Source organism: Podarcis erhardii (genome assembly GCF_964252035.2).
Source record: "Podarcis erhardii genome assembly, chromosome: 2".
In the NCBI taxonomy this organism is placed as follows: domain Eukaryota; kingdom Metazoa; phylum Chordata; class Lepidosauria; order Squamata; family Lacertidae; genus Podarcis; species Podarcis erhardii.
Genome location: NC_138498.1, coordinates 56062102 through 56075547, shown reverse-complemented (window position 1 = coordinate 56075547; position 13446 = coordinate 56062102). Strand labels below are relative to the sequence as shown.

Genomic DNA, 13446 nt, shown 5'->3' with positions numbered 1-13446 from the left:
ATAATCATAATAATGCCTCTGAACTCTCTGGTGGGTTACCTTACTTGCTGTTTAGCAGTCCAATTGTCCTTTAAAATGCAGATTAATCATACTGGTGAATGCCCTCTATGCAAAAGGGCATTTAATGCTTTGGGTTTTAAGGTCTCTCTAAAATGACTGAGAAAACAGGGCTTAGAAGCCTCTTCTTGAAAGGTGTCACTTTCTGCTAGCTCCCAGTTACAGTTAGGAAGCTGCCATAGCTCTACCAACCAGAGTGCCTCATCTAGGCGCCATCACTTTCACTCAAGCTTTTTTGACTGGGTGAAATCCAAGAACTGTCACAGCAGCAACAGTTGACTCCTGCAGGACCAGGAGCTTTGTTGGGGAAAATGTGTCTCATTCTCCCACTCTTCCCCTGAGGGAAAGAGATCACTCATGGGGCAGCATGTCCAGGGCTTAAACTAGCAGCTGCCACTCCAGATTGATGATGCTTTATTTCTCAAGCCTCTGTAACATGTGAGTAGGCAGGACTGTGGTTTGTGGCATGGAGGTTCCACTGCAGGTAAATCACTATAGGAAAGGCTTCCTCGGGGTTGGAAATTTGCATTGTACTGTTCAAGCAGATGGAGTCTTGGAACTGAGCTAGAGAGAAAAATTACCAACAAATCCTCAGTTCAAATAATTTACAATGCCAGGGAAAGATTGCTAGCAGAGTTTGGCTACGTCAGCCTCAACCAGGAGCCAGGCCTCTGGATTATGTTTCTTATCAGAAACTCTCTCTCCCTCACAAAGTTTTTCCAGCTGACTCTTTAGAGTTGATTCCTTTTCTCTGCCTCTAATTCTTTTTTTTTTTTTTAATTGCCCATCACTCCCTGACATAGTATTGCTCATTCCATTGGGCAACCATGGGCTTCCCTTGGTCACAAATGCAGCAGTTAATGTTGAAAATCCAAAATAACGAAACTTGGTTTTGGAGAAGAAATGTTACACCACTCTCTCTCTCTCATCCTCTAAATATGCTTGGTGTTATCTTGAATATTATTCCTTTTATCTTTCCCTTGACCTGTGTTTCATCTTTTCCTCCACATTTTGCCATCTGGCAGTTTTGATCCATGTTTCAAGAATTTTTCAGGAGAAAATACTTTAGAAATACTCAAGTCTGCATACACACACGAAAAGAAAACATGTGCAAACCTTCCTGCGTGCTGATTCTTTTGTTATTATTTTTGCAGTTCTCCATTCCGCAGAGCCAGAGCACTCTATGCTTGCAAAGCAGAGCACGACTCAGAACTCTCCTTCACTGCAGGCACCATATTTGATAATGGTGAGTATCCATGTGTGGCCAGTCCTACATAACACAAAGAAGAGTGAATGGTGATTTCTCAAGAGAGAAGGCTTGTGTTTCCCATTGAGTAATCTAAGAGGGAAGGCTTGTGTTTCCCACTGAGTAATCTTAAGACTTCATCCTGTTACAAATGGTGATACAGACTACAACTTTCTGCCTATTTGATGTTTACTAATTGGGAACATATGGGCTAAAAACTGTATGTTGCACACCAGTTTGTGCATCTTTGGGGTTGCAAGGGTAAATACTCAACTGAACCCAAGGAGGAGAGAGAGCTGCTGGCATAGGGCAATTACGGTGGGAAAATGGGGATGAGCAGGGGAAAACATGGCTAATTTTGTGGATGTTGAAATTTGTAAAGCTCTAGTCAACCACATAAATATTTGGCTGTATTTCTAACTGCAGGTTGTCAGTTCAGTTAATACTGAAGAGATTTCAGTTGGATTGATAATAATATACCAGAGATACCAGCCCAGTTCATTCAACATGGGTAGGTTAGCAGTGTCATCTTTTTCCATACCTGCTAATGGGTCAGTTGGTCAGGAGTAAAAGACTTACTGAAAATTACCAAATGGCTGGTGGACAAACCAGGTGTAGTTGTGGGTTTGAGGACAGAGACTCTTAACAAGTTTAAGTGAGGAAGAGTGCCAAGTTTAGGAGCTGGGAGAGAAGAAGTGGCCATAATTTACCATTTTTGCAAAAACAAAAGATACTGAAGAAGAGAATGAATCTATTTATAAGACTGCAAGCTTCAGATAGAATTCTTTGAACTCTCTGCTGATTAGTAGCCTGCTCTCCCCTGGCTCTAAGGCATAGAGAAAAGCAGAACAAATAGAGAAAGGCTGTTTATATTGAACAAACAGTGGTTGCTAGATAAAAATCAGCTGGGCCACACTGAGAGACAACTTGCATAATATTCACTAGATTCAAATAAGTTGTTGTGTGCACGGAATGAGGTCCACTCAGCGCAGTGGGACTTCCCCCCTCTTCTGCCCCCACGCCTCCTAAATATGCTGTGAAAAGTTGGGGGGGGGGCAGAACAGGTTGGGGGATGAGAGGAGAAGCGAGTCTTGTTGTGCAACTGGATCTCATTCCATGCCTAGTTACCTCACTTAGGACTATGTTGCAGTCGACCTCCTGAATGTGGCAAAATGCATTTTATAATTGCCGCATTAAGAGAAAACACTTTTAAAATAGTTTTTAACAAGACAAATATCATGTCAAATGAAGCACATTTTTTTATTTGCCATACTTTTTCAACTTGGAGCTATAATCTTGTGTGAGAGTTAGCAAGTCAAGCTAGCTATGTTAGTCTGCTTCTAATTAGTCAAACTGAGTGTATGTAGCAAAAGAGAGAGCCCCACCTCTTCTGCATACCCTGAACCTCTGCTATCTTTGACAAGACACAGCATAAGCTCTAAGATGTCAGGGGCTCAGGAGCAGAGGCACAGGGAAGAGAGGAAATGGAGAGCGAAGGGGAAGAATCTGAGGGCAGCGTAGGAGAAGATGACAGTGGCCCGAGAGATTCCATGAGCCTCTCCAGCGAATCAGAAGATTCACAGAAGGGGGCGCCGGTGGCCAGGGCAAGGGGGGTCCAAAAGGGGACACTCCAGAAGCAAGGGGCCAGCAGGGACTCCCAGAGCAGCAGTTGGAGATCAGGACCAGCTTCCCCACCAGAGCGTAGTGGGGGGGAAGAGTCCCAGAGCTCGGGGCCAGCGTCTCCCCCAGCAGGGAGAGAAGATGAGTCAGGGCTGACCACGCCTCCATCGGAGAGTCAGGGAACGGAGGGGAGGCCAGGTCCAGCTAGCCTCCCGGAAGAGGGAAGTAGTGACAGAAGCAGTGTAACGGTCAGGAGGAAGGTCACTGGGTTGGCGCGAGAGCCAAGTTCAAATGTACAGGCGCGCGGGACAGCAGAGAACCCGGATTGGGAACCAGGTCCTAAAGCCCGCCGGAGGCAGGAGGAGGAGTCAGGGGACTCAGCGTCAGAAGAGTCCAGAAAGGGGAATGCCCCAGCGGACAGGAGGACCCAGAGGAGGAGAGAGCAGAGGAAGAGGTGGAGCAGGTCTAGAGTCTTAAACTGGTGTCAGAGGGGAGGAGATTCAGACGGAGCTTCGGCGGTCTAGGGTTTAAGACGTAGAGCTGCGCGCCATGGTTTTGAAATAGAGACTGAACTTCAATAAAGACTTTTGTATATAACAACGACCTGGCGTTGGTCCTCTGTGAGCTGGGACTTTGGGCAGCTCTGACAGCCGCATTAAGAGAAAACACTTTTAAAATAGTTTTTAACAAGACAAATATCATGTCAAATGAAGCACATTTTTTTATTTGCCATACTTATTTTTACAACTTGGAGCTATAATCTTGTGTGAGAGTTAGCAAGTCAAGCTAGCTATGTTAGTCTGCTTCTAATTAGTCAAACTGAGTGTATGTAGCAAAAGAGAGAGCCCCACCTCTTCTGCATACCCTGAACCTCTGCTATCTTTGACAAGACACAGCATAAGCTCTAAAAGAATCCCATCTCTGGCCAGGAGAAAAGCAGCCAATTTTTCACATTTCACAGTGGGAACAGTGGTTCGTTATTTCATGCTCTTTGTTTCATTTGCTCAAATCACCATGCATAGGAGTACCTTTCCCTCCCTAGGTTTAATAATAATAATAATAATAATAATAATAATAATAATAATAGCTACATTGGCATGTAAAATGACAATTTGCCAACTTACAGAGTTGATTAACTTAGATCTCTAATTTCTGTAAAAGTTTTTAACCCTATTACACCAATGAAGTATTTGTAAACCTCCTTATGTTTTTAATGCAGTGAAAGGTGCAACAGAATTTCCCTCCATTCTTTCAGTTCAGTTTTATTTATTAATTTAAGGCTGCCATATGATCACAGCAAAGATGGGCAAACTATTCAGTGTTGCTTCCTACATTTAAATAACTCAGTAGGGGGTTGTATACTTTATACTGTATGGCAGCTTATAAATGTAAGCATTGAGGGCCTTTCCACACTTACCATTTATAGATGATGGGTCCGTCATCGGCCCCCCCCCCCATTTTTGGCAAGCTGACAAACAAAAAGGTCATTTTTCAGCTAGTATAATGTACCAAACAAATGTTGTTGGTTTTTTTTTCCATTTGTGTGGCATCCCAGTTTCTGAGTAGGACGGGTTGGAGGTAGTTTGAGAGACATCGGCATCATGCCACATCCCTCCAACGAATACGAACTTCCAGTTTGCGAGCTGATTTCAGGGGAAAGATATGGCAGATAGAGATGATGGTACTGTCCATGGCAGCAACCATTAGCTGCAGGGGGGGAAATCATCATAATTGTAAGGTTTGCCATAGCTCAGGCAAACACGTAGTTCTTCTTCTAATCTTCTCTACTCCAACAAGAGTAGAATCCCAGAATACTGGGTATTAAATCCCCCCCCCAAAAAAGCCATGAAAGGTAGGTCTCCATATGCATACTTATAACTCCAACATTTACTGCCTGGAGGAACATGAGGGTAAGTAGGTGATGTGACTACTATAGCCACAGAACTTTTCTCAATTCAGGCACAAGCAACCATTACTGTAGAAAGGAAGCAGGACTTCACTGCACTAGCAGATGGTTACAACAGGATATCACACAATATAATTTCACAGCCACTTGTTTCGATACCATAGACCAAGTGTAGCTCAATCAACAGAGCATGAAACTCTACATCTCAGGGTCATGGGTTTGAGCCCTACATTGTGCAAAAGAATTCTGCATTGCAGGGGGGTTGATGAGATTACCCTCATGCTCCCTTCCAACTCTACGACAATTATTCTATCATGCACCAGTTTTTCATTGCCATAAGCTCCTGAATGAGCATTAATTCTTGTATCCCTGAAATACTGCCTCTTTTGGAGGATTCGGCCAGAACAGTATAAAGCATGGCAACAAGTTCCTCCTTCCCTTTAAATCATTTACATGATCTCTCTAAATGTTTCTCTGCCTTCCTTGGTTTAACTGCAAAATTTCATCCGCCCCTCTTACCATCTTCCTTAGAAGCTGAAGTTTTCTGCCTGTGATGGGGGACATTAAAGCTAAATACTGTTTAAGAAAACAAAACAAAAAAAAATCCTTACATCTTGAGAATACTAACAAGGATTATACAGATGACCTTCTCCTATACAGTATCCTGTTCTGATCTAAATATAATAATGGAACGATGTGGAAATCAATTGAAAGGATAATAAAAAACCAATTGCATTAATCATTTTAATACAAACATGTAAATTTGACTAAGGATGTAAGAAGAGGCTGTCTGGAGAGAAAAACTGTAGAATGCAGAATTAGCCTACAAATATAAAATATACACAAAAATGAGGTAAATCACTTACATTCCACGGGGTATAAATGAAATGAGAAATGTAGTCAAGTAGCTGCTCAAGAATTGTCTTTAACAAAATAAAAAGAAGAGGGACAGGGCAGTTCAATAAGGACTATGCAGATATCACATGGGAGGAGAAAATTTTAGCAGTTATGGCAATGCAATGAAAGATGCCTTTTTTCCCTAGGGTAACATTCACATGTATTAGTGCCCAGGGCTTGAAAGTTAACCCCAGGCCTGAAATAGATTCAGATTGATTGATTTAGGCTGCAGTTTATCCAGGAATAATCCCATTGACCTGAATTGGGATTTTCTTATGTGTAGACATGCATAGGATTGTGTAGCTAATACCAGTACATACAGTTTTCCTGTTGACACCCCTAGAAATTTAGCCATGTGTATAAGACAGAACCAGCACAAATGAGCCCATATCATTTACTGATGTCTTTTGAGGTGTCATGTAACTTCCTTAATGCTAATATTTTAAAAACTTTCCCTAAGATACGCATACTGTTTCCTCTTAAAAAGTAAATTTGTATTCCGAGTCTAAGAAAGAAATTACAGACCAGGCTTCCTCAAACTCGGACCCTCCAGATGTTTTGAGACTACAGTTCCCATCATCCCTGACTGCTGGTCCTGCTAACTAGGGATCATGGGAAATGTAGGCCAAAAACAACTGGAGGGCCAAGTTTGAGGAAGCCTGTTCCAAACCAACCTAGAGGTCTATTGTTCCCAAGTGCCTCATTGTTTTGCTTGTTTAACCATTAGAGGTACTTTGATGTTCAGTTTTGAAATAAAATGTCTTGAATTTTTTACAGAAAGGTATACTTACGCAAATTCCTCTTCCTGCTCCCCAACCCAATTCATATGCAAGCATTTTCCTTGTCCTCATACACATTAGTGGGCTAGAACAAAATGAGAGAGGGATATAGAGTATGAATAAGTAAAAGTAACCTTGATACTAACCATTCTAGTTATAATAAATCCATTGTCATTGTAAGGTTGCTATTTGTGTTAAATTTTGATAACATGTTGAAAACCTATGCAGTCGGGTGAGGAGGAAATAATGTGGTGGGATTCCTACCATGGTTGCTGCCTTCAGTTCCTTCAAGGAAGGGCAGAATAAAAAGTAAGGAGGAGTAAGAGGACTATTACTATTACTTTGCTGGCCTCTCATCTCTTCGCATAAAATCATGTTCAAATCTACTTAGGCAGTTTTGTGTTTCATTTGATAGATTAACGTAATCCCCAACCTCAGATTTAGGTATGGAACCAAATACAGCCAACCCCTGTTTTAGGCATGACCAATATGTGTAAAATTGTGCAAACACACACAGCGCAAAACCCGGAATTGACCCAGAAACATAATAAAAGATGTCACTAAAAGGGCAGAACGGGAGTGGGGCAAGGAGCGGAATGGGGGTGTTTAAATTGCACACGATTGCACACGGGTGAGCAACTCAAGTTCAAGTGCCACACTTTTGCTGTTAACTTTTTACTTGCTCCAAAGTATATATATTGGTAGCATACTTTTGTGGAAGTTTGGCCTGGAACCCACACTACCCTAAACATCTTTTTGCAGGGGGGAGGAGTTATCTCGGGGCTGCCCTCATGTCTATTGCCAGCTTAGAGTTTAAATCAGTAAAGGAAACGCTTTGCCAGAGTCGAGCATAGGAAATCCCATTAATGAGCAAGCCAGAAAGAGAATAAGTGCATTAATTTTCTTAAGTATTGAAGGTTATCTTTCCAGATTTTTTCTCCCCATAAAGCCCTGTTCAGTCCCAAGAGTGGCTTTTGCATTATCTGCACAGAAACAGCAATGGCCTCTTGATAATACTTCCTTCCTTCTTCCTTCCTCCTCCTGTGAGCTAGAATGTATGACCAGGCTTATGTAACCCTGTTGTCATCACGATGGCTTTCACAAACAGGAATATAGTTTCCTAATGTCTGTTAACTACATAAACATAGAGAGCTTAAAAAAAGAAAAGGGTGGGGAGGGTGGGGACAAGGAGACTGTGGGAATGAATTCTAGGCAAGATAATATGGAAGGAAATTTTAGGCTGAGGAATAGGCCACAAGGGAAGAAAGATGGAATTTGAAACCTCAGCACTACAGAAAAGGGAAATGAGCAAGGGGAACCATAAACATTTAGACTCTTCGGCAAGAGATGGGAGAGAGATGAAGCCAGAGACTTTAACCCCTTAGTCCTTGCCTCCTACTGAAGCAGAGTGTAAATGCATATGTATGTTTGATCATATCCATTGTCACCCTCACTACTACTTTTCTTTTCCTCCTCCTGTGTAATCCGCAATCCCAACAGTGATTGTAAACACTATAGAAGTCTCTCTGTTAACACAGGATGTGGCACTTCATAGTATTCTGGGAGAGAGGGATTTTTTTGGCCAGGGGTGGCTATATCCCCTTGAGGATGAAATTGCTGTACACTAGGGGTGGAAAATGGAATGTTGTCTGACCAATAAATGTTCTGTTCTTCCTGGTAGATTCAGGGTAGTCTGGTTCATTCTTCAGTAGTGCCCTCTTCTCTCCGTTAACTGATTTATGGATAGAGTTAGGCAGAGACATCTAAGGATGTCTCTCAACTATCTTCTTCGCTCTTTCTTAACCTTTTATTATTTAGACATACAGGTAATAGGTTTGCTAAGTTGCTGTTTGGGGTTGGAAAGTACACTGCTCAGGCATGTTATGTGGAGCCCCTCCTCTGAGAGGAAGACTTAATTGGAGGATAACCCTTTCTTTCTGTGGGCAGGATGAGGATCCATCCCACTCCTACGGCCAGGAAGAACAGGAAATTAAAAAAGTTAGTCAACATTGCAGTTCTATTTTAAAGTTTCGGATTTATAGACTTAATAACCTTCAACTCTCTTCTCAGTTCATCCATCTCAAGAGCCTGGCTGGTTGGAAGGAACCTTGAATGGAAAAACAGGATTGATCCCTGAGAACTATGTGGAGTTTCTATAACTATGGACCCATTCACACACAACATTGCTGAGCTTTACATGGTATCCATGACAACTGCCGATTAGAGTATTGTAGATCATTTGCTGTTTGCCACTGTGAAAAGAAAGGTGAAGGACTCTGGTGCCTGTTCAGATGAATGTTTATGTAAATAATGTATGTTGCTCCTTATGTAATGCATTGTTTGTACAAAGACACTGCAGGAAATGGTGGATGTGAAAGGGGGAGGGGGAGGAACTTCAGCATAAATGGTTCCGCTCTTCTACAAAAGGTGTGCACCCACTTTCTAAATTGTGTTTTGTTTTAGAGGGCACGATATTAGCAAGGTGTGTGTGTAAATGTGGCTTAAAATGATTGCTTGATACCAAGCCCCATTTAACTGGAATTACTTGCACAAAATCACAAAAAGTCATTGCGGGTGCCCTCTCGGGTAACACCCAGGGAATGCTAGATGAACAAAAATTAGACCCCCTGCACTTTCCTCTAGCTGGCCAAAATAAACCTCCAATTGGCTTGGAGGAAACCATGTCTGTTCCTTTTATCTTCAGAAGGTGTAAATAACGTTTATGTACATCAACACTAATGGCTTTCCTCTGCAGAGATTAGCCATCCTGGACAGCAATCAACACATAAATAATTCCAATAATGAGAACTACTTCACTACATAGACCAAAAACAATACAGCAGTTGCATTACAGTAATGCTTTTAACTTTTTAATGTCCAAGCAAGACACACAACAGAATCTGAATGTTTTTCCAGAGTGTGTGTAGCAACTGTGATCCCAAAAAATATCCATCAGCAATATGAAGAATATAATGTTTTGGACCAAAGTTCATAAAGGCTTTTTTAAAAAACGACAACAACAACAGAATGGCTAAGACTAAAATATCTGCAATCTCTTCAAACAGGAATTTCCTTCTTAGAGGTCAAGCAGTTGCTTTTGTAGAATAGCACATAGACTGACTTGCTGTCCTTCCCTTGTCACTTACTAGCACAAATTTGTAGAAACAAGCATCCAAAGCCTATTGTGCACTTGGGCCTTTCTTATTTCTTTGATGTGGGCAGCTTCTGTCATTCACAGCAATACTTTCTGTCATTATGTCCCTTGCTTGCTTTGTAGCCTGGTGTGTGTGTGTGTGTGTGTGTGTGTGTGTGTGTGTTACACACAGGGCGGGGAACCTTTAGCATTAAGGATGCCACTGAATTACAACTATCATCCCTGCTCATTGGCAACATCTTAAGAGCCACAGGTTCCCTTCCCCTCCTCTACACAGTCACCTACCTTAGAATTTTGTATTTATTGTGCAGTTGAGTGAAAAATCTGGAAAACACACATATATGAAGTATTAGGATTGATGTTTTCACCTATTCATTGATGCCTTTCAGTAATGCCTTTCTCAGTGAAATACCTGTTTTGGGAAAGATGCACCCTTTTCCTAAATTGCTCTCAAGTTGCTTTGCATATTGTCTGCATAGCTGTAGAATTTAAACTTAATGACATGATTTGAAAGCCAAACTTTTCAGATACCATGCTTCTTCTTCTTCTTTGCTTTAAAAAGAAATAGACAGTTTTGACTGTGTTCAGATGAAATTGAAAAGTTGGCCCACTTGCAGAAGTAGAAAAACTGGCACTTCCTGGTAAATTGTGGTTCCCCTGCCCCACACCCCAGCTGCTGTACTATCATATTTCAGTGGCCATAGACTTCTTCTGCTTTAAAATGTTTGTGTGCTTTTTTTAATTTAATCTTAAATTCTTGAGTGTTCACATTGCTGTATGTTTCACTGACTGTTTTGAATTTGAGATGTAAATATGATGATTTGAAATATTGTGAAGTAAAGTTTTTATATATTCTGATTTTTAACAGAAGTGTAATAAACTAGGTATTCAGTCAGCATTTAAACATATTTAACAAGAGGTGCAGAGGCAAGCACAAATCTACACACCAACGTTAGAGAAAATGACTTTTCCTGGTCTCCTTCATTTTGGCAGCAGCTTTTGCACATCTTCCATTTTTGTTCATATTTTTAGGCATCTTTGAAGGAGCGTAGTAAGTGTATTTTTCTATTGTGTTTTGTTCATTTCGAAGCTCTAGTGTTTATTGAACAAATAATATACGTATTGAATGCAATATTTCATCTCTGGGGTTTTCCTTAAGAGTTCATCTGAACATTAAACTGTGGTTAATCTTAAGATTATTGAAACAAGCCAGCTCCATTGCTTGACACTGGCTTATTTCTACCAAACCATAATTATGATTAATCACAGTTTGCTTGATTTGACAACATGACAAGATGTAGTTAATCAAAAGCAGAAGAGAGAATTTTTGAACTTCTTGTTTCTGTACTGCAGGAGGAGGGGGCAGCACAAGTGTCTGAGGCCTCCATACGCCTGCTCCTCCTATCCATGGTTTATTGTGACGTCTGAGCCAGCTAACACTCTCTCTTGTGCTCTTTTAATAAGCAAGCACACAGCCATGCAATCTCTGATGCTATAACTAGTGTATTTATTTTTTTTATTTTTTGAAATTCTCTACCAAGCTGCTTTTATTGCTGCTGGGAGATAAGTGCAGGTACTTGTATTCCCCGCTCCAAATACATCAGCCCACTTATTTTCAGGTAGACATAATTGAGAGACTACCCTTACAATCCCTATGATTCTGATTCCTTTCCCCCCCCCCCTCACACTTCAAACACTATGCATTGGGGGTAAAAGCAGCTTGATGGGATCAGGTACTCTCAATAGCAAAATAGCACAAGCAGGGATAATTTAAGGACTCAGGCTTCTTCAGTGCAGCCTCAGAAGCTGGTTTGTGTGTATGTTAAGTTTTTTTAAAAAACAACAAAAACCTTAGAACAACATATAACATACTGTTCTACCTCAGACTGCCATCCCAGAGGAGAGAATTTTTTATTTTATTTTTTACATGGAAACGTATTGGTTCCTGCATTTTTTTAATAAGTAAGAAATTTCTTCTCTCTTACAAGTTACTAGCATACCTAATGTCTTCAAGCAACAGCATTTTGAACTTTTCTTTTTAATATGTTCTTGGCGCATAGTAAATCAAGAGTCCTTGCTTGAAAGTGCAGAGAAGCTTGGCAGGTCTGGTGCAGAGGGTTTTCAAAAGAGGAACTCATGTGTGGTCAGTGGTTAAAGGAAAATGAGGTAGTAGAATCCCAACATGGTAGAATGGATAGTACCGCTTTAGGCTTCCAAGGTAAACAACAACAAGTCCGTTAGTAGAGAATTAGCATATCCAGGAGAGAGAATGTAGTCCTCCTTTTAAACCCCTGAAAGATAAGGTGGGGATGGTGGGGGTTCTTCATGCAGATGAGCATTCAAAGGTGTGACACCCTCTACCTGTAGCCTAAAGAGGTGCCATCCATTCTAACACCTCAGAACTGCAATGCCTCATTCTTCATATGTAGAAGATGTCCAAGAAACCTACGAAATATTCCAGCTGAATTCCCTATGAAGCCCTTGATAGCCCTTGATACACAATGCACATTGAAACCAAGTGAAGAATGAAAACCCCATGGGCTCTTAAAGAAATAATAACAATGGAATGGCCTTGCAAACCATCTATTCATCAGATCCCAGATTTCACAGTCAGGGACTTGAGGTAAATCTGGCCCTCAAATTAAATGGCACAGGACAGAGAAATATAAATAGGATGTATTAGCTAGCAAATAGGATGCTAGCAAAAACTCAAATGTGACTCTTCCCCCTCAAGTCTATAGATCACAAGAGCCCTTAGGAAAATTAATTCAGAATGGCAGCACTTTAAGCATCATTCTTATATTTGGGGAAGGTAGCTTAGGTTTTCGGCAGCCAGACATACACACACACAAAAACCCTGGAAATTAAGCTCTGACTGCCACACTATTATGGTAGTTTTGGCATTTCTTCTCTCCCTCCACCCCCAGATACTGTATGTCACATGTTTACTGAAATATAACATTTGGGACAAAGCACTTTGAAAACAAAGCTGAACATAGTTGACATTCCAGTGTTTGGGTTTCTATACCCAAGGCAGGCATTTTATTCGTCTAATGTGATAGAAATTGGGGAGAAATTAGTCCTGGCTGAAAGGTAGCTCCTCTTAGTGAGGTGTTTTTGTATTAAATGCTTCCCTGTCTCCCTCTGCCTCATTGTATGCTGAGCAGCGAAAGAGCAACGCATTATATTATCAGGAGTTAAATCAAGATACGGCTTTCTTACTTTCATTTGAAGTGCCTGAGGCATCTTTCCTTGCGTCCGTCTACAACTGTGCCTGCCCCACTTATGGCTGCTTGGAGATCACCAAGAATTTAGAATGCCGCCTAGTGAGGAAAAAGTAATGTATTGCTATTAATTGCTATCCTCTCTGAATCCCTGAGGGTTCTCCTCCGCACTGATTTTGATGCTGGGCCAACACCTCTTCAAGCTTCTGCCTCGTTATACATGTAAAGAGGGAGGGAGACTCAGGAGGCTCCTTTCCCTTCCCTCCTGCCCTCTTCTTTTCTTTTCGCTGAGTGGCCTCTACTGATACATACATACACATGTACATACATATGTACACACAAACACACACACAGGTAGCTGGCTGAGGGGTTTCTTCAGCTCTTTTCAGCCTGGTCTGTGCTGGTAGCAAAAATCCTTTGGAGGACAAAATGCAAAAGTTTGGCTGAAATGCAAGAGTTTGGCCTTGTCTCCTGTTCTGAGGGGACATAGTCTCCTGTAGCCACAGAGAACAGGAAATTCATGGTAAGGAATGTACTATTTCTCCCTCAGATTTTTAAATAGT

General features: G+C 41.3%; 1 protein-coding gene across 9 annotated transcripts in view; it reads left to right on the top strand.

The window, feature by feature from the left end:
- The window catches only part of ARHGAP26 (Rho GTPase activating protein 26), a 210882-nt gene extending 200091 nt beyond the window's left edge, over positions 1 to 10791 (top strand). For all 9 annotated transcript variants that reach the window (XM_081852065.1, XM_081852059.1, XM_081852066.1 and 6 more), the window contains 2 exons: positions 1212 to 1303; positions 8576 to 10791. In XM_081852065.1, the coding sequence (XP_081708191.1) occupies positions 1212 to 1303; positions 8576 to 8664 (181 nt within the window). In that variant the 3' untranslated portion in view covers positions 8665 to 10791. The remainder of the gene's footprint in view (positions 1 to 1211; positions 1304 to 8575) is intronic.
- The last annotated feature ends 2655 nt before the right edge of the window (positions 10792 to 13446 follow it).